General features: G+C 43.9%; 3 protein-coding genes and 2 non-coding genes across 6 annotated transcripts in view; 1 reads left to right on the top strand and 4 right to left on the bottom strand.

The window, feature by feature from the left end:
* CNBD2 (cyclic nucleotide binding domain containing 2) overlaps positions 1–9,683 on the bottom strand; it is a 56,407-nt gene extending 46,724 nt beyond the window's left edge. The window contains exons 1-2 of the mRNA XM_087853610.1: positions 9,313–9,683; positions 6,918–6,971 (exon numbers count right to left, since the gene is read on the bottom strand). Of these exons, the coding sequence (XP_087709736.1) occupies positions 6,918–6,971; positions 9,313–9,618 (360 nt within the window). The 5' untranslated portion in view covers positions 9,619–9,683. The remainder of the gene's footprint in view (positions 1–6,917; positions 6,972–9,312) is intronic.
* Positions 9,684–9,786: 103 nt separating this feature from the next.
* On the top strand, positions 9,787–10,621 carry SCAND1 (SCAN domain containing 1). The gene has a single exon (XM_045805778.1). The coding sequence runs from the start codon at positions 9,836–9,838 to the stop codon at positions 10,367–10,369; it is 534 nt and encodes a 177-aa protein (XP_045661734.1). The 5' UTR covers positions 9,787–9,835; the 3' UTR covers positions 10,370–10,621.
* Positions 10,622–11,626: 1,005 nt separating this feature from the next.
* The window catches only part of PHF20 (PHD finger protein 20), a 144,688-nt gene continuing 128,594 nt past the window's right edge, over positions 11,627–27,720 (bottom strand). For both annotated transcript variants that reach the window (XM_045805736.2, XM_087853609.1), the window contains 4 exons: positions 27,006–27,201; positions 21,169–21,574; positions 19,288–19,471; positions 11,627–14,183 (listed from right to left, as the gene is read on the bottom strand). In XM_045805736.2, the coding sequence (XP_045661692.1) occupies positions 14,041–14,183; positions 19,288–19,471; positions 21,169–21,574; positions 27,006–27,201 (929 nt within the window). In that variant the 3' untranslated portion in view covers positions 11,627–14,040. The remainder of the gene's footprint in view (positions 14,184–19,287; positions 19,472–21,168; positions 21,575–27,005; positions 27,202–27,720) is intronic.
* Positions 22,758–22,864, bottom strand: LOC123800899 (U6 spliceosomal RNA). The gene has a single exon (XR_006782050.1). It is a non-coding gene; the product is annotated as a U6 spliceosomal RNA (small nuclear RNA).
* Positions 26,662–26,850, bottom strand: LOC123800884 (U2 spliceosomal RNA). The gene has a single exon (XR_006782039.1). It is a non-coding gene; the product is annotated as a U2 spliceosomal RNA (small nuclear RNA).

Consider the following 27,720-nt stretch of genomic DNA (forward strand, 5'->3'; position numbering starts at 1 on the left):
TGCTGATGACCCTAAGAGACTTCCTGCCAGCCTGGAATTCTACTCTAGTCCTTTCTCCATGCACACCTCCAACAAACAGCTGGTCCAAAAAGAACTCACTTCATTCAAAGGGGATTTATAATTAAAAAAATAGATAGCACCAGACCCATATATTACGGAAAAGTGGGGGACGGAGGGAGGGAGGGAACAAGAAAAACAAATGGCAGATGAAAGGCACTCACAGAAAAAAAAAAAAAATTAACATGAAACAGATGATAATCAGGAACCACAAAGAACTCAAAGGGCTTAATACATTTCAAAACAAGAGTTCAAAGCAAAGATCCAATAGTTCAAAGAGATGATGAAGCAACTGGAGGAGATGGTATTGGCAGAGCTCAGGAAAGAAGTTTTTTAAACAAAAAAACCACCTCAGAACTGAAGATCATTTCAGAAACATCAAAAAGGAAGCTAGCCTTGCTGACAGAGGTCAGGATTGCAAAAAGCAAGTTAGGGAGTTATCAATGAACACTTAGAAAGGAATGAAGAAATAATACAACTAACAGGTATGGAAACATAGAGGGAGAGAGAGTGGACTAAGTACATGGGTTTCTTCAACTTTTAGAGGTATAAATCTTTTTTTTTTTTTTTAAGATTTTATTTTTAAGTGGGGCGCCTGGATGGCTCAGTCGGTTACGCGTCTGCCTTAGGTTCGGGTCATGATCCCAGAGTCCTGGGATTGAGCCCCAAGTCCGGCTCCCCACTCAGCGGGAGAGTCTGCTTCTCCCCTTCCCTCTGCCCCTCTCCCCAACTCGTACACGCGCTTTCTCTCTCTCTCACTCTCTCTCAAATAAATAAATAAAATCTTTAAAAAAATTATTTTTAAGTAATCTCTACACCCAACGTGGGGCTCAAACCTACAACACCAAGATCAAAAGTTGCATGGTTTGCTGACTTAGCCAGCCAGGCTCCCCTATAGCTGTAAATCTTAAGACACATTTAAGCCTGATAAACCAAGAAAAAGATGTAAAGTCTATTTAAAGATATAAAGGGGGGCGCCTGAGTGGCTCAGTCATTAAGCGTCTGCCTTCAGCTCAGGGCGTGATCCTGGCGTTATGGGATCGAGCCCCACGTCAGGCTCCTCTGCTGGAAGCCTGCTTCTTCCTCTCCCACTCCCCCTGCTTGTGTTCCCTCTCTCACTGGCTGTCTCTCTCTCTGTCAAATGAATAAATAAAATCTTTAAAAAAAAAAAAGATATAAAGGGAACTAACAATAATAATTAAAACTACATAGAAAAGGATGAAAAAAGGAGAAGTATAACAATTACTCTTTTTGGACTTCTGAATCTTGTACTAGGCACATATATATCTATAGATATAGATATATATGAATATATGTCTATTTATATAGATATATGTCTTATATAGATATATATATTGACATATATCTATATAAGATATAGATATATTTGTACTAGGCACATATATATATATATATGACATATATAGCTTCACCTGTTAAAATGAATGCATCAATTTTTAAAATTTTTTTTATTTAAGTAAACTCTAGCCCCAACGTGGGGCCAGAACTCATGGCCCCAAGGTCATGTGTCACATGCTCTACTGACTGAGCCAGCCAGGCGCCCCTAAATGCATCAATTTTTAAGTAATTAAACAAAATCAATGCAGTACAATAAGCAACAGAGCTATAGTAGAGCACCACAATAAAAACAGGTTCATTGAGTTCTAGAAACTAGGAGGGTTGCAGTTGAATAGGAGTGAAAGGAGAAAATGACGAAAGGATTATAAAGTACTCAGGCTTCTAAATTTACATTGGTTTATCAGGAACAATAATTAGTAATAACTGAGTTAATTACAAATGCAATCCAGCTAGATTAAGCACCCTAGACCAGTTATCTGCAGCTTATCAAAGGATAAAAGGCCTTTACCCCAATATCAAACACATTTAATAAAATAGGTTACCAAAAGAAATGAATAAAGTCAGTAGAGAAACCAGAGCAAGCTTCTGAGACTTTGTAATAAAAGATTTAAACACATACACACACACACACACACGCACACACGCACACATGCACACACGCACACACACACACACAAAAGGAACACCCTGGGGCCCTTGTATCCAAACCACCTCATTAGCTAAACCTGCTTTCTCTTCACCATGATCACAGCTGGCCTCCTGGAATGATGCATGTAGTGTGTGGTAAGAATAAACAATAAGATTACTAATCTGTTGAAAATATGAATATCCTGCCTACTCATAACTTACCTTAAAATTTTCTATTTAACATCTCCCATTGAGAAAATAATACACAATAACAACTGCTGGCAAGAATGGGGAGAAAGTGGAACCCAAGTGCATTGCTGGTGGGAATGTAAAATGGTGGAGCCACTGTGGAAAACAGTATGGCAGTTGCTCAAAAAATTAAACATAGCTTTACCATATGATCCAACAATTCTACTTCTGGGTATATACTCGGAAGAATTAAGAGCAGAGACTCAAAAATGTATCTGTATACCAATGTTCACAGCAGTATTATGTTCATAGTCAAAAGGCAGAAAAACCCGGGGCGCCTGGGTGGCACAGCGGTTAAGCGTCTGCCTTCGGCTCAGGGCGTGATCCCGGCGTTATGGGATCGAGCCCCACATCAGGCTCCTCCACTATGAGCCTGCTTCTTCCTCTCCCACTCCCCCTGCTTGTGTTCCCTCTCTCGCTGGCTGTCTCTATCCTGTCCAATAAATAAATAAAATCTTAAAAAAAAAAAAAGGCAGAAAAACCCAATCCATTGAAAAATGAATAAGAAAAATGTGCTACATATATATAATGGAAAATTAGCCTTAAAAAGGAAGGACAGTCTGATACATGCTATAATGTTGATGAAACTTGGAAACATTGGAAATTGGAAACAAGCCAGACACAAAAGGACAAATATTGTAGGATTCCATTTGTATGAGGTTCCTACAAGAGTCAAATTCATAGAGACAGAAAATAGAATGGTGGTTGCTGGGGGCTGGGAAGAGGGGTGAATGGGGGGTTATTACTTAATGGGTACAGAGTTTCAGTTGGGGAAGATGAAAATTTGCCGGCGCCAGATGGTAGTGACAGTTACATGACAATGTGAATGTACTTAATGCCACTGAACTATACACTTAAAGATGGTTAAAATGGTAAATTTTGTTTTGTAGATTTTACCACAATTTTTCTTTAAAAAAAAAAAAAAAAGGATGTTCCCCTTCCCCCTCCATTCTTAAATGATTGTCTAGAAGCCATTAGGTGGGACCAGCCATGGTGGGCATCTCCCTGGGGGTGGAGGAGACTATGGTTGGCAAGCAGGTAGCACTGGAGCCCTGGGCAGGGTAAGGAGGATGGGAGATGGAAGCAACAATGGGAGATTAGTTACTAGTCTCTAGTAGGAGGATTGGTCCAAGACGATCATGAAAGCCAGGCTTCTCTCTGTTGAGAAAGAGAATTAAATGTATGGAAGGGGCAAAAACTAGAATAAATCCCATGGTGTTGAACTTGAGTTGAAGGTGTTGGTGTGAACACATAGATTTCAATATATAGAGACTGATATAGAAATGGATTTATAAATAAACATATATATATAGTTAAAATAACAAAAATTCAACTGAATAAATTTGAAGATCTAATTGGCTTTATCAAATAATTCATAAATCATGCAACACCTCATCTAGCAAGCAGAGATAGTCTGAAGAGTTACGTAAAATGGAAGGCTTTCATAGAGAGGACTGTGGGACAAGGAAGTCACTAGCAAAGGAAACATGAAGGTTCATTAGAGGAAAGTAAGAGTTCAGGATGATGGCTTCTCATTGGCTGAACCACAGCACTTCCCATTGGCTGCGCTTGTTGCTGGGCCAAAAGAATATCTTCCTTTCGCCAGAGTAGTGAAGTAGTAACGCCTTCCTGTTGGAGATGCAAGGTACCTCTCCTCCTGTTTGGGGTAAGTGGCCACAAGTGGTTGCAGAAGAGCTCCCCCTAAAAGCCTTCCTAAGTCCAACTTTAGTTAAGGTTTCCTTTACTAACTTTCCCGGTACTTTTCTTCACTCTGTTCATGAGGGAGCCTAGGGGCAGCGATTATCCCAACAGCAATGAACAAACCCAGTGCCTAAATCTTGGTTTCTCAACACCATTCTCCACTAAAAGAACAAGGGTTTCTTGGAGAAATGGCTGATTCCAGAGCTGGGTTAGGGAAGGTACAAGATGTACTGAAAAGTATGGAAAATTTCAAAAAATGATGGAGACGTGTCAAAACGACATTGATATCAGCCTGAAGGGGTTCTTACTGGTCAAATATAGGGTAATTTCAGCATCAGAATAATGAATTCCAGTGGCAACCAAGATGCAGTAACCCCATTACAGGGGTTTCCCCCCGTCCATTGCAACACACAACTTGGGACTCTTTTATTTTATTTTTTTTTAAGATTCTATTTATTTATTTGACAGAGAGAGACACCCAGTGAGAGAGGGAACACAAGCAGGGGGAGTGGGAGAGGAAGCAGCAGGCTCCCAGCGGAGGAGCCTGATGCGGGGCTTGATCCCAGGACCCCGGGATCACGCCCTGAGCCAAAGGCAGACGCTTAAGGACTGAGCCACCCAGGCGCCCGGCAACTTGGGACTCTTACAAGTAAATAATGGCAAGTGTACTGGTGTGGGGGGCGGGTAGTTAAAATGAAAAAACAGCCCCGGTGGGGGTGAATTTCCTGGTTTAATGAAGTCACAGGATACAAGTCATTAGACAAAAATCAATTGTATTTTTATATACTGTTGAACAATTAGAAACTGAAAATTTTAAAATAACACCATTTATAGTAGCACTAAAAACATGAAATACTTAGGTATAAATATAATATGTGCAGATTCTATAGGCTGAAAACAATAAAACATTGATGTAAGAAATTAAAGAACATCTAAATAATGCCAGACCTGGTACCAGTTCCTTTACATATATTTCCTCTTTGACTCTTCAGAGCCATTCTGTGTGGTAGTAACTACCCCCAGGCTCAGAAAGAGTCCAACTTATCTAAGGCCATATGATAAAAGAATTCATAGCAGCTTCATCTTGGAATAGCCCCAAATTGGAAATAACTCAAATGTCCTTCAACCAGTGACTGGCTAAGCAAACCATGGTACATCCACGCCATGGCTTATTACTCAGCAATAAAAAATGAACAAACTATGAAACATATAAAACAACCTAGATGGGGCGCCTGGGTGGCTCAGTTGGTTAAGTGTCTGCCTTTGGCTCGGGTCGTGATCCCAGGGTCCTGGGATAGAGCCCTGCATGGGGCTCCCTGCTCGGCAGGGAGTCTGCTTCTCCCCCTCCCTCTGCCGCTCCCCCTGCTTGTGCTCTCTCTCCCTCTCTCAAATAAATAAATAAAATCTTAAAAAAAAAAAAAGAGTGCAAAAGGCTTTAAAAAATATATAAATAAATAAATAAATAAATAAATAAATAAATAAATAAATAAACAACCTAGATGAATCTCCAGGGAATTATTCTGAGTGAAAAAAGCCAGTCCCAAATAGTTACACACTGTATGATTCCATCTCTGTAACATTTTTGAAATGACAAAATTATAGAGATGGAGAACAGATTAGCGGATGCCTGCGGCTAGAGATGGGTGGTAGGGGAGAGGAATGGGTGTAATTATAAAGTGGTAGCATGAGGGACTGTCAGAACTAGACCCCAAGACCTGACCTTTGCTGCCTACCTGCTTCTAATCACCAACCTCTGTCCCACATGTTTCCTTAAGCTCTTCTTTCCAGCTTATCTCTTTAACTCAGGCAAAAGACCCAACAGACAGAGCATCCTGTGATGGAAACTGAAAACCCTCAAGCAATTAGGACTGCTTGGACAAAATGCTGCAGCTGGCCCAGACCACCCAGATCAGTTTGAACTCAACCCCTGACTCACGAGTGCGCAGATGAGCCATGGAGTGACCGTTACCTTTACCTCATTATAGTACTAAAATCTCCACTCAAGGAGGAGCACAAACCTCATTTACATAATACACAATGCATGTATAGGCATGTTTCCTTAAGGTGCATGCACGACATTATGCCCACCTCTTCATATGATGACAAGGCCCTCCTATCTAAATATCCATCCTAACCCTAAATAAAAGGAATCCATTCACCCTTGTTCAGAGAGTCATGGCTTTGGAAGTTATTACCCGTGATCTCCTTATTTGCTGCAAATACGGTTTACTTTGTGAGAGCACTCCACGTGGTATAGTTTCTATCTGTGATTCACCAAGGATCAAACTTACTTTATTTCAGTTACAGGATCTTAGTGCTCATCAAACATTTCTAGGTATTGATTGTGGAACAGTTGCATGAACCTACACATAAAAAAATCACATAGGCCTATACACATACACAAATAAGGGCTTATGAAACTGGTAAAATCTGAATAAACTCTGTGGATTGTATCATCATCAATTTCCTGGTGTTGACATTATACTATGATTGTGCAAGATGTCACCACTGGGGAAAACTAGGTGAAGTGTGCATAAGACCTCTCTATACTATTTTTACAACTTTCTATGAAGCCATAATTAATCCCAAATAAAAAGCCTTAAAAAAAAAAAGTATCCAGTCTTCTATACCACAACCCCCAACAGTATGCCATCAAAAGACACCATCTCTAAAGGAGTATGGGAATCATATTAGAGCTCCCCTTCACAGATGAAACCCACTACCTGTCCTCTTTTCCTTGATTCGACATTTACTGAGAGTCCAACTGGGAATCAGGCCTTGTGTTGGAAGCTAAGTGATAGGAGATGCATGATTTATGATCCCTTCCCAAGTGAGCTCCCAACCTAGTGCTAATGAAAAGTCCTAATATGATAAGAACATCAGACTACAAGTCAAAAGAATTCTGACCTCATGGAACCACTTACTAGGTTTTTTAGTTTGGACCAATCCATTTCCTCTTGGTGTGCTGACTTCTTAACCTGCAAAATTCAGGAGAATGGAATACGTATAAATATATTTTAAACTTAACCTGGGTCCTGTGGGTGGGTTCAAGGATACCTGGAAATCACCTGAAATTATATGCGTAAGTATGTAGGATAATTCCAGAAGAGGTATGTTAACTTTTTTTTTTTTTTCAGATTCTGGGGGTTTGCTCACCCATAGAGTTTAGAATAACTGCATCTAATTTCTGGATTTAATGTCAATGGTCCCTTCCATTCTAACATTCCACTATTCTAATAGATCTCCAAGATCTCTCCATTTCTAATATTCCATGATTCGAATAGGGATTCAAGAAATGGACTAGAGATCTAACATTCTGTGATTCCATGGACCACAAGAGTTCATTCTCTTCCCCAACAGAACAAGGATTCAATTTTTCAACGTGGAATTCTAGGCAGTCTACGATTTAACCTCCAAATGACCTTTCAACCTCGGCTTTCATCCCTTTGCCAGACCCTGGCCACTCCCCCTGTGTAGTCTGCAATTTCCACAAAGTTTTGGTCCCATTCACTCTGTGCCTTGGCACAGGCAATGCCTTCTACCTGGAACACCCCTAAATCTACCCTTTTTCTTCTTGAGTATCAGCTCGAAGTTCTCTTCCCCAGTTAAGCCTTCCATGACCCTTCATCCTTGCAGCAAGGTTTGACGTGTTCCCTTAAACCCAGGTTTTTGACTGCCTGTTACCACCCAGGGAATAGGACAGTTGGTTCACTCAGAATCAAAATGAATCAAAATGCCAAGAGGCGAGGCAGAGGAAGTAAAGGTTTGAAGCTAGTAGGTATAACAAACTCTAGACCCCTGTTTTCCCACTTCTGAAAATAAAGAAAAACATCAGCTCTAAGGAAAACAACCACCTGAGAGCAATAGTAAACATAAACAGCATTCTGTTTCAGAGACAAAAGGGAGTGTGTGTGGGGGGGGGTTGATGCCATCTGGGACAGAGCATCTTGTCTAAAAGGAAACTCTACTCAGCTCCAGCTAATTGTCGATTGGCAGCAGTGGGGGTGGGTCCAATGTGGTCAGCTCATCTACTTTTTCAAGAAAAGCTGGAAATCCAGATTTGCATGTGAAATCTCCCAATTTTGTGTCAATAACTAAAAAATATTCAAGACCCATTGCAATGACTTTCAAGGTTTTCAAGCTGTGAAAAATGTTCTGTGAGGATCCACTTCTATCTATCCAAGAGAACACACCCTGCGGGGGAGGCAAGTTTTGTATCAGCGCTGCTGGTATATTGCAAGTTGTTAAACAGACCCACTCCTGCGCAGAGCTCAGACAAAACCTTTCATATGGGGCCCCTGTCTCCCTCTGGGTCTTAGTTTCGCTATAACTGTGAGTCAGCTGACAAACAGAATTTATCACTGAAGGGTTATCAAAGCTACGTGCTTTTACCTGCATCATCTTGATGAATTCTCATAACTTCTATGAGGTAAGTTGTATTACCTCCACATTTTACATATTAAAAAAACTGCAGCTGAGAGATAGCAATTTACCTAATAAAGGCAATAGCAAACATATAAAAAGCCCTTTCTTTCAAAAGGCTTTACTGATTTAATCCTCTCAACAAGTCTGGCCTAAGGCAAATAAACCCTGAAATGGGGATTCCACCAAGGTAGCCTGATTCCAAAACCAAAGTACAGGGCTTCTTAACATAAATACAATGCAAGCCATACATACAACTTAACTTTGTCTAGTCGCCACATTTAAAAAATAAAATAACACAGGTTAATTTTAATAATACACTTTATTTGACCCAACATATGCAAAATATTATCCATCTAACATGTAATCAATATAAAAATACTGAGATATTTTACTTTTTTTGTACTAAATCTTGGGAGTTTTTTACATTACAGCATATTCCAATTCCGACTAGCCACATTTCAAGAGCTCAGTAAGCCCATGCAGCTAGCGGCCACTATATGGGGGAAGGCATGTATTTACAGTCTACTCTTAATGTTTAAAAGCAGAACTCACAGAGGCACCTGTCCCTTGGTTTCAAAGGACACGCAAAATATAATGGCACACAGTTCTTGAGCATATACTTTGTCATGGAAGGGGCGAGTCTTACTATGTGTGTTGGGGATCCTCACACGTTTTATTTTGTCATCCTCGCAACAAGGCGAGCGCCACTGCCCTCGCAGTGAAAGAGGACTGAAAGAGGACTTCCCTTAGCCTCCCCTAGTGCCGACCTCCGTCCCGCCGCCCCGCTCCCGCCACCGGCCGGGCGCCAGTCCCAGCGAAACCGGGGTTCTCCATCATCCTAGTCAGGATCTGGTAAGGGGCAAGGAGACGCGCACCGCAGGAGACGTAGATCACCTTCGGGCGGAAGAGCTCACAGTGGGTAAAGATCCCTCCGGGCTCCTCCTCCGGCTCCTCCTCCTCCAACACCTCTTCCTCCTCTTCCTCCCCCTCCTCCTCCGACTCCGATTCTGACTCCGACTCCGATTCCTCGAACTGGTGCCCGTAGGCGACATCCCGAAGAGAAGCCCAGCGCACGTTTAGATAGGTCCGCCTCCTCCCCTCAGTCGCAGCCGGCTCTTGACGCAAACGGCTAAAGCGAGGGGGCGCCGCTTCCGGGAGTCGGAACTCGGCTTCCAGGCGCTCTGGCGCCGAGCTCATCATAGAAGCTAGTGGGGACTTCCGCTTCCGGCACTCTCAGGCGCTTTGCGGGTGAGGTTGAGTTCGGGCAGCTGTCGACCCGCCCCCATTCGTCTCCCGGGAGGCCTCGTGGGCTCGGCCCTTACGCGCCAAACGACTCTCTCTTTCAGCCCGCCCCCGCGCAGACGCAGTGCTGAGCCCACAGCTGCGGGACAAAGAGTGACGTCCTGAGCTTGGAGTCATGGCGGCCACTGAGCCGAGCTTGGCTGCTGCCGGGGGCCTCGCGCTGCAGCCAGAGAAGGAGGAAGGAGCCTGCCTGAGCTCAGGCCCACAGCGTAACTCTGCGGGCTCCTCGTCGACTCCCGAGGCCCCACCGCCTTCCCCCGAATCCTCCAGTCTCAACGCCGCGGTCCCCGAAGCGATTCCTACGCCTCCTGCGGCGGCCTCCGCGGCCTTCGAGCTGCCTCCCACAGTCCTGGGCTCCCCCCCGCTTGCCGAAGCCGCTCCGCGCTCCCCTCCACACCCTGGCGGATCCCGACCCGGCCCGGAGACCTTCCGCCAGCGTTTCCGGCAGTTCCGCTACCAGGACGCCGCAGGCCCGCGGGAGGCGTTCCGGCAGCTGCGGGAGCTCTCCCGCCAGTGGCTGCGCCCCGACATCCGCACGAAGGAGCAGATCGTGGAGATGCTGGTGCAGGAGCAGCTGCTCGCCATCCTGCCTGAGGCGGCGCGGGCCCGGCGGCTTCGCCGCCGCACCGACGTGCGCATCACGGGCTGAGCTGTGGAGCTGCGGGCGGCCGGACTCGGGCGTTCTCTGGACTGGGGCCACGATCGGGTCTGGAGGCCTGAGCCTGTCTCTCCATTCCGCGTTGGTGAAAAATGAGTTTTTGGCAGCTCCAGTCGTCTGATATGTCCCTTTCGTTCGTCCTTTACTAGGTTTATTTTCCCGAGCCTATCTCCTTCCAACCTCTTTTTTGGCTGGTGGCGAAACCAAGTTGGGAGCCCATGAAAATAAAGCCTTTGTTCCCTATTCACTTGGCATTTATTGGCTTTTGTGGGATCATTAACGTGTTGGCTAGGCTTGGGCCTCCGCATCTGGGAAATTTTTCTCCTCGCTCCACAGGACCCCACTTGGGATTCCTTTGTTTGGTTGGAGTCTCCGTGAAGAGGGTTTTAGCAGCCTGGTTTCCGTATTCGCCCCTACCTCTCACTAGATTATGAATTTGCTTTCCCACCTAAAAAGGTAGTGGATAGTGGTTGTGGCAGGCAAATAGCTGACTCGATAAGTGCTTACCTAACTGGCTACCTCTATACCAACTGGGCCATTAACTTGTTCAACCAACCTGCCTTTTGGGCACAGGCTTCCCAAAAGACCCAAGCCATTGGGCTACTTTAGGAAGTGTTTTAGTACAGTTCCTTACAGAGAGCTCACCTTGTCGTATTTTAGGCTCCTAAGATTTAAGTAGAACTGGCGTGAACTAATGGATTACATTGCTAGAGCCACACTCACTTTAATTCTTTCCAACTACCTCTACTTTTTTAATCAGCATAATTGTTTAGAAAGACAAGAAGGAATTTGGCAAGTAGTAGGGAAGCTCTGTTATGAAATCTTAACGCCTACTTTTCCTTAAGTCCTCTGCCCACCCAGGAAGGAACTAATTGGGGTCCACAGGCAATTTGGATTGGTCTCAGAAGGGTCCTAATTGCAATGGGTGCCATCTCTTAATATGAGGAAGGCCAGACCTATCTTCACTTCATTGCTCTCAACAACTGAAATACAGTAATCCTGCAGCTCACACCACAAAGCACGAGCCAGACTGGGTTAGAGGACCGTGTGGGACATTTTACATTCGAATAGACCCTTAGATGAATTCAAAATTATTTTGCATACTTTCTTGGGATTTAGGATCTTGATTTTGCATCTGCGTCCCTGCAGAAGATACATGTTTACAAAGTAAAAGTTTTCCTCTAAAAGATGTTTATAGAAAAACATGTAATGCATACTAAAAATAGGGTACAGAACGTTGTAACATGATTGAAACAGCAACAAAAACCTGTTTTATTTTTTCCAAATACAGATACAGAAGTTTGCATGTTTTGCAAATATTGCTTCAAAGCAACATTTCTATATACAGCGCCTTCTGTTCTAATAGCACGTAAACATAGATATGTATCCACAGTGCAATGTTGGCTCATCAAGGGTCCACCTTGCATAACACTCATCATTTAAAGAAACAAAATGATTAGTCAAACCAGAACTGTTTTTGTCAAGGCAATTTTTTATAGGTGGATAGTTTCTCTCAAAAGAAAACTTAGGTAGTGTACATATTTCTAAATGGTAACAGTAATCTTTGCAAATAACAGTTTCCAGTGCTCCAACTTGGGGTTAATTCAGCTTGACCCAGGAATTGAGGGTGGAGCCCCTCAACATGGCTTTAAATTAGAGAAGCACACTGAGGTTATCAGAATTTGGGAGTCATCACTGCTTCCCTAAGGACAAAAGTCGCAATGAGTAAAACGGGATTATTTCCTTTATAAACAATAAGCCCAATAATGGCCACTTGGCAGAATTAGGGTAATTCAGTTTCTGCTTCCACCTTTGAGAAACACATGACATTGACTCCCTTAAAGTTGTAGCTTCCCCAGATGTGATGCTCAAATGTATTTGAGAAAAGAAAAATCAGTAATCTAATAATAGTCATCATACCTCACAGTTGTGGCTACAGAAAATCATCCTGTTTCATCCCTTTTCAGGCAAACACACAATTCTTATAATGTGGCTGTCTGATAAACCACAAAACATAGATGCCATGCACACTCCTTGGACATCTCTTCCCACACCAGAAATGCCAAAGTTAGCAATGGGAAAGAGCCTCTTGGAGAGGAATCACGTCAGCTTTACTACAGGTGTCACAGCCACATGTTTTCCCTCTGATGGATAAGCTACAGCAGGTCAACTGGTTCTAAATTCATTTTATATCAAATGGTGAAGAAATCACTGGACAGAGCATTCCCTGAAACAGATTTTGGTACAGAGGCCTTCAAAAACCACAATGACCTGTGTGCCTCCAAGGCCTAATCATTCCAAAGGTCGCTGGAGATACTGTCATTGCTATAGAGATATTGGCTACTTCATGTTTACATAGTAAATATTTGCAGCATATAACATTACAGATTCATAAACCCATAATTACCTTGTGAGTGTTAATGGGACAACTGTGCTTTGATTTTTGCCTTTAGTGATAAGAAAACTAAATGGTAAAACAGGTCACTCCTCAAAGCATGGGAACATTTTCTTTAACTTTGTCTAGCAAAGAAAAATGAAAAAATATAGCAATTACACATGGAACCGTAACCTGCAAGAAGAACAAATGTCTTAAAAGGTACAAATTGTACCTGGACCTTAAGCAGCATAATCACCTTGACCTCACAAAATAATACAAACAGGAAATCTAAAGTGTTAAAGTATATTAAAACAATTCTGAAAATGCCAACTACTGAACATACACCCTTCTGGGAAGGAGAAACGCGGCAGATGTAGAATCTGAAGTTTGTTTACAACAATATAAAATAAGGTAATTCTCCAAACCACGTTCTTTGTAACAAATCTTTACAGTGAAAGAGTTCAAAATTTGGGGAAACATTTTTTTGGACATTAAATAGAACCGGGAAGCTGTCGATATTAAGAAGTGGGTAGAAAACGCTGTCCTTTGGGTTCCAGACCCTGCCTGCTTCAGTTTGGAATTCCTCCTAGATTCTTATTACAGTGAGATTCTAGTTCCTCCACAGGCTGCATGGGTTCTGCTACAAAAGACACAACCCAGCCAACTCTGGGGTAAAAGCATACAAAACTTGTCCCCGGTACCATGAAGTCATGCAAGACAGGTGGGTGAGAAAAGTGAAGAGTCCTAAGGAGAAGGCAGGGCAGCCAAGGCCTCTGCTCCTTCCCAACCTCCACAGAATGTTAAGTCACGACATTCTCACGAAGCTGGAAAAATGAAAATGATGCCTGCTGCCTAAATCCATGCCAGGCAGAAACAAGAAGGCTTGGCATGTGCCCCACCCTGACAAAAAAGTCAATTAAATAAGCCGCAAGTTGAATTTACAACTGTTTCCGACTAAACTTTTTTGGCTCTCATTCCATTTATCAGTGGCACGATTTCAAGTGAAGTTTGTGCAAAAAGACTCACTCTCCAACGATGTGCACAGAAGAAGGGAATCCCAAGAGTCTATTTGCCACCTTCCTGGTAGGCTTCAAGATCAGAGTGCCCTGCCCTCCAGCAGCCAAAATGGCCCCTTTGTCCAGTGTCCATCACACCCCCTGCCCGGATCCCTGAAGTCAGTCGGTGTCACGTGCATTCGGCATGCTAGGTTTATTTATTTAAATATGCAAAGCTCCTCCTGCAGGTGCCCCAGGATTGTGCCCCCACTAGTTCTGGGTGCCCAGTTTCATGTTGAGCAGCAAAGTGCAATCTGCTGCACCTTGCCCAGGTCCATCAGCAGCTGCTTGATGCAATGCTTGAGCTGCGGAAGCCTGGCCAGTGGCTCCGGGGGCTCCAATTCCCCAGTGTAGTCCAGCCAGCTCTCCAACACTGTAGGCAGAAGAGAGAGAAGACACAATGAGCTCCTAACACTTCATCTGTGAGAACATCACCGAGAATTTCAGCATGTTCTCCCATCTATCCCCACAAGGGGCAAGGAGGAAGAGCCACTCAGGTGACACTGACTCATCACCATCTCTACGAAGTATTACCCCTAGGACAAGGCTCAAATGCTTTACGGGAACACAGTCCAACAGAACCTTTCTGCAGTGGAAATGGTCTATGTTGGTGTTGTCTATACAGTAGCCACTAACCACATGTAGCTAATTGAGCACTTAAAACATACCTATGTATGACTAAGGAACTGAATTCAAATTTTATGCAATTTTAATTCATTAAAGAGCCACACACAGGAGCGCCTGGGTGGCTCAGTTGGTTAAGCGTCTGCCTTCAGCTCGGGTCATGATCCTGGGGTCCTGGGATCAGGCCACACATTGGGCTCCCTGCTCCATGGGGAGCCTGCTTCTCCCTCTCCCTCTGAAGACAGCTCCCCCTGCTTTTGCTCTCTCTCTCTCTTAAAAAAAAGAAGAAAAAAAAAAAGTCACATGTAACTAGTGACTACTGTATTAGTGCAGCTCTACAGTCTAGAAGGCTTTGAAGAACCCACCTTCCTCAGTGTTACTCCCCAGTCTTTTTTTTATTCTTTCTTTCCTTTTTTTTTTTTTTTTAAGATTTTTATTTATTTATTTGAGAGAGAGAGAGAGAGAGCGAGAGAGCGCAAAAGCAAGGAGGAGGAGCATTGGTAGAGGGAGAAGCAGACTCCCAGCTGAGCAGGAAGCCCAACACGAGACTTGATCCCAGGACTCCGGGATTATGACTTGAGCCGAAGGCAGTTAACCAACTGAGCCACCCAGGCGCCCACTCCCCAGTCTTCATAAGGTTTTCCCTTGTTGGAAATCAGAGAGCCTAGTGTTTTAGCCTCGTATTAAGAAAAATGAGAATCTAAAGGGACTTGAAAAGGTCTATTTTTATCACTATTAACTCTGATTTGTTTCATATTCCTATCATCAGTATCACCAAATACTCTGACTTTATTTTCTAAGTATTTAATGTAAGATGTCCAGGTACTAACATCCTTGATTATATTGGCTCAGTATCTTAAAAAACTGCCTTGTCTCTGAGAGCAGGGATTTCTCTAGAGAAGGTGTCTTTTCTTCCCTAAGCCACTCCCTGAAGCTCTGGCATTTGGAGAGAGGCCATTTTGGCACCCTGCATCTTTTGACAAGAGCCAGCCCCTTCAGGGAGGACTGTGCTCACCCCACTCTGCCTGTAGCCTTTCTAGTTCATAAACCAACCTGTACTGAGCACCTTCTGGACCCCTGAGCTGAAGGTGCAGAAAGAGGAAAACCCACCCAGTGCCTGTTCCTCAAAGAGCTTATAGCCTCACACATAATCCTTTTCCCTCCCCAGATCCAGCCCTCCACCTTCCTTCCCACCTTTCAAAATCCTTTGTTCCCTGTAAGTTACTTTCCAGAGAAGCCCTCCCCAACTCTACAGCCTGAATCTGGTTGCTGTGTTAAATTAAGGGTGCTATGTGATCACATGCTTTCCTCCTTTGGAGTACTGACCATGGCTTATAATTATATATAAAGGGATAATCTAATTAATACCTGTCTCTACCTCAAGATCAAGTTCCATGAGGGCAGAGGCCAAGTCTGCCTTGCTTATTACCCTTATATCCCTAATACTCAATTGTGCCTGAAACATAGTAGGCACTCAACAGAGGCAGTGAGAAAATGTGGGAATGGCCTAGCAAAGTGCCCTACTGACTGCTCAGGCTCCACAGAACTCACCTACCTCCCTCTGGTTTCATGTTGGTACTTGGGGGTTCCAAGAAGGAGAAACAGCCCTTCCTCCTCATCCCAACGAGTACAAGGACTTGAAAATAAGAAAAATCAGACTGCCTTCTCAGACCTGAACTTGAAAGCCAAGAGTAAAGGATCAAAGTCACGGGAGAGTGACTAGTGTGACAGGCTGAGCAAAATAAACTCCTCAGTGACCAGTTTCAATACATCAATTACTCTTTAAGGGAAAAAAAAACTAGGAGACAGGAGACTGCTCAGCAAAAGGGCACAAGAATAAATGGAGAAAAGGCCCGAAATCAATGCTGGAAGAGCCCATCTGGATGAGTGTAGAAAAGATGCAGTCAGGGGTACCCGAGTGGCTCAGTAGGTTAAGCATCTGCCTTTGGCTCAGGTCATGATCCAAGGGTCCTAGGATCAAGCCTCGAGTCTGGCTCCCTGCTCAGTGGGGAGTCTACTTCTCCCTCTGCCCTGCCCTACCACTCATGCTCTCTCTTTCTCTCAAATAAATAATAAAAATCTTAAAAAAAAAAAAAAAAAAAAAAGAGGCAGTTAGGACTGGCTGGGTCATTTCCAAAAGATAGACAATATGTCAGTCCATCTGTCCTTGACAAGATGATCCTACAATTGCTGAGAGGCCCCTCTTATGGTCATTGTAACTACTTCAGATCTGGTTCCAAAGACACCAAAGACACCTCCCAACACTGTGGTGACCCAGGAGGCATGCACAGGGAAAAAGAGCACCAGTGTGCAGACAGAAGAGTCTAGGCCACTCGGCAGTCTCTGAACTTGCTTAAGAGGAGTGTTTGGAGCCCCTAAGGTGGAAGCCTTCTCTCTAGATCTCCAGGACTGAAGACAACCCTAAACTGTAAGAGCCAAGAGCATCTCCTCTGGACCCCAGCATCCAGCAGGCCAGCCTTCTCTCCATACCATGTGCTGGACCACTACCCCAAGTTTCTCTTTTAAGGAAGCTCAACAGCTTCTCAGCAGTATAATGATCATAAGCAAGGCAGAAGGTCACAAAGGTAAAGTTCTATTTCATATACTTTCCCAGACCATCTAGATAGAGGCCAATGCTCAGTAAAGTAACATTTTTTTCTTAAAATAGTATTTCTAACACTAAAAGATTCAATATTTTCATGGTCATTAAAAATCTTTTGTCTTGGGCACCTAGGTGGCTCAGATGGCTGAGTGTCTGCCTTTGGCTTAGGTCATGATCTTGGGGTCCTGGGATCGAGTTCCACATCAGACTCCCTGCTCAATGGGGAGCCTGCTTCTCCCTCTGCCTGCTACTCCCTCTGCTTGTGAGCTCTCTCTCTGACAAATAAATAAAATTAAAAAAAAATTTTTTTTAATCTTTTTTAGTTTTACAACTGTTTATACAACTACATAAAATATTAAATTATGGTTAATATTAAAGCAATAACTTTTAAAATATAAATCAGTCAATAGAATAGTTTACTAGACTATTTCTTAAAAGGAATACTATATCCAAATTCTTATAAAAGCTCAGTTTTTCTAAATGGTATTTGGATGAACTCAAGAGTTCCCTCCCTACTATAGTTGAAGTAAAATGGGATTCCGATAAATCTTAATTAAATACAATGGAAAAGACTTTATCTGAATAAAATCTTTAAGATTTATAATTGATTTTCATACTTCAGGGCCTGGAGTATCAGAACATGAACAGAGTACGTGATGCCAGATCAGCAGGACACACAAGAGGCCCTCAGGAAGGCCAGAGAAGGGAGCCCAGACTTATCCTCCTCAGCACACTGGCCATGAGACTGACTGGGAGTGGCAAGTCAGTAAGAGGTAGGGAAACACTGATGTCTCCCTTAAGGGCAGGCTCCTCTGGCAACAACAGAACATTCTCTCTGTTTCCATAGTGCTAAGCCTACTCTCAGGGACCCAGAGCCACTCCTACTGCCATTCTCTCAAAATCCCTAATTTCCAGTCTGGCATTCAATCCTCTTTCAGCTAGCGAATATAGCAGGGTTTTCAGACAGTGGAATCAGTTACCATTCTAAGGAGCCCAAGGAAACCTTTTAGGAGTAAAAGAAACAGAAACACTCCCCCTTCCAGAACTGCCCTCAGAATGGACCCTGAATTAGTCTCCCGTTCCTAGTTCCTCAGGTTTGCCTCAAAGGCAGGACAGAAGCATGAGGGCATTGGAGGTCCTTCTCTTACTTTTCTCCATCAGGACAACCCTTTCCCAGTCAAGCCAGTCCTTTTATCACCTACTAAGTCACACCCTCCCCCTCAGAAAACCTCACTTTCCCCAAGGCTCGGCTTCAGACCCAGGGATTCCAGGAAGCCTTCCTGTTATCATTTCCCCTGCCACACTTCACCTTCGGCAGGGCCTCGGTCATACACTTGCCCTGGCCACACCTCATGACTCTAGTTTGTGTAATGTGTGGCATCTTTCCGAGTTATTTCATGCAAGTAGCTTCATATCCCCAATTACAGTAATGGTAGCCTGACTATACTCAGAATCCTCAAACAGAATATTTACTTTTCAATTTGGCTTCATTTTAAGAATGAAAACAAAAAATTAAGAAATAAGTGAAAAATCAAGAAGGAATTCTGTCTTCAAAAATCAAACTGGCAACTTCCTAGGGATCAAAAGAGACTGAACTCGAGCATGTTTATCATGAGAAATACCCAGGGTTACCCAAATGACTCAGTCAAGTTCTTAAACGTCTGCTGATAAAGAGGAGAGGCCTTCGGTTTAGATTTTAAGAAAGGCCAAAATAGGGGCGCCTGGGTGGCACAGCGGTTAAGCGTCTGCCTTCGGCTCAGGGAGTGATCCCGGCGTTATGGGATCGAGCCCCACATCAGGCTCCTCCGCTAGGAGCCTGCTTCTTCCTCTCCCACTCCCCCTGCTTGTGTTCCCTCTCTCGCTGGCTGTCTGTCTCTGTCAAATAAATAAATAAAATCTTAAAAAAAAAAAAAAAGAAAGGCCAAAATAAAAGGTTTCTTCAGATTAGTCCTTGAAGACATCCAAAAACCTCTGTTAAGTCAAAGTTGAAGTTCCCCACAGAACTTGGTTAGCAAAGTTGCTAGGTCGCACAATGCCTGCAGGCAGAGTCTAGTTATTCTTTTGCACTCTGCTTTGCAGAAGGCACTAGGTAAGTGAGGGAGGACTCCTGACATCACACAGACCTTAGAAGTGCCCGATAAATACTAAAAGTAAAGCCTGACCATCTAGAGGGAGGATGGGGATGGATGAGACTGAAAAGAAAGGAAGCAAGAACACAGCTATCTGTGGAGAGCCAGAGAAGGAGCCCTACCATCCAGCTCCTTCTCAATGGAGTCCATCCTATGTGTGACTTCGTCCTGAAGAGATTCCACATGGGTCAGCAGGTTAAACTGCCACTGGTGCTGGGAGCTCAGCAGCCCCTCTCCACCTCTGTCCAGCAGCTTCCGAGTGGGCGCTTCCTCAGGCAGGACCTTTTTGGAGACATATTCCCTCACCTAGGAATGCAATGGCATTTAAGTTACTGAGTGGAGACAGTCCCAGTCCCTTCTCCAAACAGCCAGTGTTTGCAACCACCTGAAAAATCAGATGCTGTTTGAATATTCCAAACCTCTACCTCCTTCTCTTCCTGTCTTGGACACCAGGCAGAAGTATGCCTGGGGTAGCAATCACAAACACTCAGGGCAGCACAGGCCTCACAGCTGCTTCCCAGTGACTGGCGCAAGCCCCAGGCCTGAAACAGGCCTCGCAGAATGGCTTCTAGAGCCCTGAGATCAGAACAGAGTAGGATGGGCACAGACAGGGGTTAGTATGTTACTTAGCAGGGATAAGACAAACTAGTCTTAAGTCCACGCTCCTTGTCTTGCTGAACGTGTGAGCCTGGATTAGTTATTTTTCCTCTCTGAGCCTCTGATGCAAGTAGTAAAACCTATCTTACAGGTTCATGAGGATGAAACGGGATAAGGTTATAAAACACCGTGTTGGCCTCTGGTCAGCTTTCCATGAATAAAAGATATTTTCAATCCTAGCTGACTTGTTTAGGCCCAGTATTTTCAGAATTTTTAATATGTGGCAGATGACTCTAGGAATCTGCCTAGTTTGTAGGATCACAACCCTCTTCTACAGTTTGGATCTCAACCTTTCCTTCCTTCCTTCATTCATTTGAAATGAAATATAGTCAAGCTAATATTAGAGCTGACTGTGCAAAGCTCTGTGCTGACAGCTCTTCACAGACACGATGCACAATAACTAGAGGGCATGGGCACTAGCCCCTCCCACAGGGAGGTGAAAAGACACATCTAAGGAGGTGAAGTGACCTGCTCAGCAATCCACAGTAAGTGGCTAAGCCCAGACTTGAAACCGGCTCTATATCCAAGACCAACCTTGACCAGCACCGTTCAGACACTGGCAAAGGCACAATGCCCACCCATGAGGGGCTTATAATCTAGGATGTCCCACTCAGCAATATGCAGTAACATATCTAATGCTGGTGATGCCAACCACAGGGTAAAGATTGAAAGGAAAGATGACAAGGGTGGAGAAACTCTCCAGTTACACAAAGCCTCACTGACCAACTGAGGACAGGACAGAATGACACCAGTGAACAGTTAAAGATGACAACATTGGCAGGAAAATGACACAAAGAGGCTCTAGAAGAGAATAATTAGAATAACAAAAAATTGAGTGTTGTTCTTGGGAAAGCTGAGGAAACCAGCAAATATCCTGACAAAAGGGACTGTTCTTATGTCAGGGCTGCAAAGTTAAAAGTCAAAGTAAAGCTATCATAGAATTGTATTGAAAATCTTATGCCTAACAAAACACTTGATTCATTCTTTGCTCATGCTAGGAATTAGCAGCTAGGTGCAATTATAACATAAACCCTGTTAAAGAAAAAAACCTAACTTCCATTTATCAAGTGCCAATCAACACTTTTCCCCTCACTTCTTCCCACCTCCCCACCGCCCAACCCCAATGACTGTCATTTTGTAGGCATTTCCTATAACCATGATCTCGGGTTTAATCAGGCTCTCCTGACTTTGCATCCATTTTAACCCACCAAAAAACACCTATGATAAGCAAATTTAAATACAATTTTACAGTAAGTACAACTTTATAATGTCTTCCACAGAACCCTACAGGGGGGGCTCAAGCACTCAAACACTAGATTAAGAACAAGTACAAGTGAGCCACATACCTTTAGGGAGCTAGATTTGGAGTCACTGGCCCCCCTACTCCTGTCTTGGTCTAGCGGCCAGCCCAGGCGTGGAGAGAGAGAATCATCACCATTCTCACGGAGGGGGTTGACTGCATCGTCGAGGGCAGAGCCCCGGGTCTCCACCACCAGCTTCTGCTCCACAGCAGGGTAATAGGCGCGGGGCTTCTGATAGCAGTGCTCGCTGGTGATATAGGACTCCTCCACAGACCGGGGTAAGGGCAGGGGCAAGGGCTTCTCCACCGCCCCATTCAAAGTTCTATAGCTTGGGACTTCCTCTTTGCTCTTAGCTTCAGTGACATGGATGTGTTTCGAATGAGATCTCCCCTCCCCTGAGTGCTGTTTCCAAGGCTGACACCACAGCTGCAGATCAGGATGCCCCCTGCTTCTGTTGGGAGGGCAAACATAGAAAGGGCTTTGGAGCAACTGGGACCACTGCAGGGTGTCTCAACTCCCACTCTCCCAAGAGGAAGATGGGAGATGGCTTGGGCCACCTGGCCACGAGCCACCACTAACCAAGCAAAAGGGAACATAAATCCATGGTCTCTGAGGAGACCACCTGTAGCTAAGCTCCTGCTGTGAACACTCACAGTGAGTGAGACTGGACTTGGAGTCAGAAGACCTGACTGCATTTCAATTCAGCCACTGATTAGCATTACAGCTATAACGAGTCACTCAGCCAGACTCATTCCCATTCCCTCCTCTGCAAAACTGGCCTAACCATCTGTCTGCTATTAGCCAATGAGTTTGATAAAGATTAAGTAGATTAATTCAAATAAAGTACTTTGTTGGCAGCAAAGTACTCTTCAAATGTGAGTTACTAAAAATAACCCAATAAGTAAGCATGATAATCCTGGCATGCAATAGCTTTCAGTTGCAAAAATGCAATGATGGGGACACCTGGATGGCTCAGCCGGTTAAGTGTCTGATTTCGGCTCTGGTCATGATCCTGGGGTCCTGGGATCGAGTCCAGCATCGAGTCTGCTTGTCCCTCTCCCTCTGCCCCTCCCCCTGCTTGTTCTCTCTCTCTAATGAATAAAATCTTTTTTTTTTTTTTTTAAAGATTTTATTTATTTATGTGACAGAGAGACAGCCAGCGAGAGAGGGAACACAGCAGGGGAGAGGGAAAGGAAGAAGCAGGCTCCCAGCGGAGGAGCCCGATGAGGGACTCGACCCCGGAACGCTGGGATCACGCCCTGAGCCGAAGGCAGACGCTTAACGACTGCGCTACCCAGGCGCCCTAATGAATAAAATCTTTTAAAAAATGCAATGACAATGGGTCAAGGGGGCAGGAATCAAAGTCATCTACATATAAGCCATTAATAATTAAGTTTTTAAAAATTCTTCTAAAATCTTTTATTTTCACCATTTCAAGGAGAAATCTTTGTTATTAAAGAACAGGGATTCTAATCCTTTTTTGAGCCACAGACTCCTTTGCTTTGAGAATCTGCTGAAAGCCCTGCCTACACATATGTGCACATAAAACTATGTCAGCACTTCAGTCTCCCAGCATCATTCACTGTTGGAGTTCTGACCCAATAGAGGATCATTAAATTAATCTACTGGATCATAATCAATTGTAATGCTCTACGAATTTGCACGTCATCCTTGTGTAAGAGCCATGCTAACCTTCTCTGTATCGTTCCAATTCTAGTTTATGTGCTGCCGAAGCGAGCACAGCATAATCTATTGTAGAAAAAGGAAAACAATAAAAAATATCATAACATACCATTCTAAATAATAGTAGGTGTTCTGTGAAATTTTAGTTTCAGTTTTATGTATGTGAGTAATATAAAATATATTTCTTATTGTGGGATATACATTTTATTAAGTTTAAAAGCCACTACTCGAGATAAATTTCACCTTTTAACTCTTCTTTACTACCCAGAACTTCCACTACTACCTTTGATCATTAAATGAAAAGAAGGAAAAAAGGGAGGGAGGGAAGGAAAAAAACAGTGGGCTTCTCGAGTAAGTTACCAGAGTTCCTAGCTGGGAAGGCAGTGCCCTCTAGGGGGCGTTTGGAAATAAACAGACAGGTGCTACCCACATTTGGTTCAGAGATGGGCAGAAATGTGACCTAACTGCCACAATGACTGACAGGTACTACTGGCATTTAGTTCACTGAATCCAAGGATGCCTAACATCCTATAATGCTTGGAACAATCACACATGATTGGGATAAAGAAGAATCATCCCACGATATAATCAACAGTACCTTCCCAGCCCCCAGCTGAAAAACACTGAACCAGATCAGCAGGAAAGCAGAGCTTAACTCACCAGCAACTCCCATATCTGGTACCCCTCCACACACACCTGACTGAAGCCTTCCTGCACAAATGGAATAGGCCATATATATGAAAGCATGGAGTGATCCTACAGAACCTAAACCTCTGCTCCCAAGGGGCTACAAGTATCCTTCCTCAGCTCTCCCTCTCCACCAATCACCAACACCCCTCCTATCCAGTGGAGAAGGACAGGCAACAACGAGTATCAAGGCAGCCTAGGTCCACTGTCAGCAGGGTACCAAGCCTGTACCAGGAATCCAAGATGCCAGACACACCTCTGAAATCATAACTGCTTCAGGGGAAATGAGAGTCATTGTTAACTTCCAGGTTTACTGCAGTCTGAAATCTGTTAACTGGAGTGTACAAGCCACAGTATGGACCTCTTTTTGCATGAAGATCACAAGTCTTTGCTTCCCCCTTCCTAGGATTTTTGCCCTTCCAGGTAAGACCTGAAGCCCCAGCTACTACTTCACACAAAAATAACGCCCTGGACTTTCTTTGTACACCCTGTCAATCATGAAGAAGGAATGTACAGCCATGCATGGTACTTTTTAAATGACACCAGATGCTCTGAAGTTACTCCCAGTTTTATTGTTTGCCTTTGAAAATAAACCTGCCAGGCTACTTAGGAACAGTATTTCTGAGAATGAGGACCCAGAGTTTGTGATAGCAGAGACTATCCATGTGTACACAGAAACAATGGGACCACCTGCCCAGGATCTTTTCTTCACATATAATGAACAAGATCTCCCTATGCCCTCTTCTGAATTGCTAGAAGTCAGATTTAATTCCAGTAGAAAGTCACTGTTATAAAGACGAAGGATCTAAATGTGGATTCAGAAGGGACACGGTTCCAGAATATGGAATAGGGCCAGGAGCACTGGCATTTCAGTAAGAAAAAAAGAAACACCAGCTGGTTGAATCCTCAAATGAAAAGTAATAGAACAAAGTTTACAATCATAAGCATCACCTGAGGTTTTTCCAGGCCCTCACACGGACCACCTTCTACCTGCCTGTTTCTGGCATCTCATTAAGAAGAAATTATTTTGATATATATGGGGTAAAGTTTTCTGATTTTTTAAAATGTGAGGGGGAAAGCTTGTCTCTGACGTATTTTTTTAAAGATTTATTTTAGAGAGAGAATGAGTAAGCATGGGGGAAGGGGGCAGAGGGAGAGAGAGAATCTCAACCAGACTCCCCACTCAGCACAGAGCCTGACACAGGGCTCGATCTCACAACCCTGAGATCATGACCTGAGCCCGAATCAAGAGTCGGACACTTAACTGACTGAGCCACACAGGTGCCTCAAGTTTATCTCTGATATCTTATCCAGGGCTATCACTTGATTCAGTTCATCTCAACAGATATTGTCACAATGACAGCTAACTGCCCCCAGCAACTACGTTCTCTTTCTCTTAGCCTTCCCCGCAGTTAGGTGTGTCCATGAAAAAAGCCGTCTGTTCTCCCGTTTCTCTTTTCCCTGACCTGGGGGGCTGGAACAATTGAGGTATTGGTGAGGCTGTTTCGACCATGCAGATGAAAAGAACCCCAGTGGAATGCCAGAGCAACAAGACAGAAGGAACCCAAGTCCCGAGTCCACAGACGGAATCCTGGAAAAAGACCACCTATCTGGCCTGGACCCCTGACTACCCATGGACCGACCTTCGTTACGTGGCAAAGAAGATTCCATTTTGTTTCAGCCTTTATTTTTTGGGTCTTTGTTATAGCACCTTAGCTTTTACCCAAACCAATATATACCATGTCTCAATGTGCCCTTGCTCAACCACTCCTTGTCATGCCAGTTCTTGAAGCCATGAGGCTTCTGCACCAGAATGCAGGGGAAAGCAAACCCCCTTCTTCCATCCCAGGGCTCTGACACTCTGTCTGATGCTGAGGGGCCTCCAGGACTAACCTGCACAAAGGAAATCTTGTTGGGGAGTGGCCTATCGTGTCTAACTTACTCACGGCACGAGTTTGTCACTGTTGATGTCTTAACTAAGATGGCCCCCTATGAACACGCCCATGGGAAAACTTGAGAAATTTTTACATATGAGAAGCTGTCCCTGACACAGACTGTTCTGATATCAGAAGAAAATGCATGGAATCACTGAGAGGAAGTTAGAAAGATTAGGACAAGTACTTGACAGGAGCCAGGCCTGGAGTTCTAGACCTGACTCTACCCATGGAAATCATGGGAGAGCAGCAGCCTCATGCAAGGCCCCAGATCCCTATTTGGTAAAGTGGGGGTCGATTATGAAAGACAAGAGACCCCAATAAGAGCTATATGTCTTTCTCAGAGCTTACATGAACTTGGGTCATCTGACACATAGAATGCAACCACAGAAGGGGAATTCACACTCAGTTTCACTCCTCAAACTTCTAGCCACTAAAAGCCCAAAGTCCAGTTCCAGAACACCTAAAACTTTGCATGAGCAAACCATGAAGAGAAAGACTTACTGAGTAACCACTATGCTGGAGAGCAGGCCTGCCAATATTATCTTTTCCAGCAGCTTTCAATTTTACTTTGTTTACCAGTCAAGGGTGTTAAGGATGAATGGATAAACAAAATCCAACATTATCTACAATGGAATATTATTCAGCCTTTAAAAAGGAAGGAAATTCTGATACAGACTATAATATAGATGAACTTTAGAAGACACCGTGCTAAGTGAAATGAGCTAGTCACAAAAAAGACAAATACTGTGGGATCCCATTTATATGAGGTATCTAGAGTAATCAGATTCACAGAAACACAAAGTAGAACGGTGGTCGCCAGTGGGGAGGGGGCGGGCAAAGTGGAGAGAAGTTGTTTAACAGATACAGAGTTGCAATTTTGCAAGATGAAGAGTTATGGAGATTGGTTTCAACAAGATGAATGTACTTAACACTACTGAACTATATATAAAAAACAGTTAAGACTGTTTATAAATTTATAAAACATAAATTTTATATTATGCATATTTTACAATAAAAAAATTCAGAACTGTACACCAAAACAGTAAACAAACTAAACTATAAATACATACACCTATTTTGATTATGGTGACAGTCTCAAGGGTGAATACATTTGCAAAAACTCAATGAACCTGTAAAATGACCCAACTTAATTATATACAAATTCTACCTAACAGAGTTCCTTTTTTTAAAAAAGAATGTTGATTGTGTAACTGACATATTCCCCCCACCCAGGGGGTGCACCGCTCCTGGAAGTACTGCAATACCAGGTCAATGCACGGCGTGGTTGGAGAAAGCTCCTATTCCATCTCCTAGTTCCAAAATCCATTTAATATATTGTGCTGGATAGAGGACATATCAGATATTAAACTGCTAAGAACACACACTACACCTGACCTTAGCCAAAAGGCTGAGATGTAACTGAACGTTTTTAGTAAAGGTCTCAAACTCATTGGTCTTACCACTGATTCTTGTGGCTCTCCAATCTCAAATTTATCCTGACCGTCTGTCCCCCCGTCCCCCACACAGACCATGTCAAATCAGACTCATCCCCAAAGTTACAGGTGCCACACTTACTGCAAGACGCTCATCTTGAGCTGCAGGCCATGGAGAACCTCGATCACTCTCTGCACATCTCCAAGAAGCTGGTGGGTGGCCACAATCTTCTTGGCATTCTGGTGGGAGTAGTTCTCTTCTAAAAATGCCAGGCCATGCATATGTCCCCTGCTCAACCACTCCTTGTCATACCAGTACTTGAAGCCAGGCCTCTGACCTAAAGCAGTGACAATGACAGAGTTAACACCTGGCCTGAAGAAAACCCAGACCATTGCATCATTGCACAGATATCAAATAAATTACTGGAAGGATGGACTGGTGTGTTCATTTTATTTATTCATCCAATAAACATTTACTTGGCACCTACTATATCCTGGGCTCCCTACTAGGGCTTGGGAATAAGGGAGTAAGACGTGTAAATTTCCTGATCTAGAACATGCCAGAGGTGGAGTGGGAACCTGGGTATCTCTTTACATTTAAATCACATCATTACATCTCTTATTTAAAACCTTCAATGACTTCCTACTGCATACGGGGGGCGGGGGGGGGGGGGGAGCCAAAGCCCTAACACTGGCCTAATGAGCTCACTGCACCCAGCTCCTTCCTGCCCTCCTTGCCCCACCCTTACAGTGGCCTCCTTTCAGTTTCTGGAACACATTCATGTTTTTGGTCTTAGGATCTGTGCTCTAGCATCCTCTCTGTCTGGAGCATTATTTCCAAGGCCCCTGAAGGACTG

Source organism: Ursus americanus, chromosome 22, assembly GCF_024610735.1.
Source record: "Ursus americanus isolate L20-20 chromosome 22, mUrsAme1.1.p, whole genome shotgun sequence".
Lineage (NCBI taxonomy): Eukaryota > Metazoa > Chordata > Mammalia > Carnivora > Ursidae > Ursus > Ursus americanus.

Bases quoted from the DNA above. Each gene is read 5' to 3' on its own strand.
- SCAND1 (XM_045805778.1), top strand. From the start codon at position 9,836: ATGGCGGCCACTGAGCCGAGCTTGGCTGCTGCCGGGGGCCTCGCGCTG.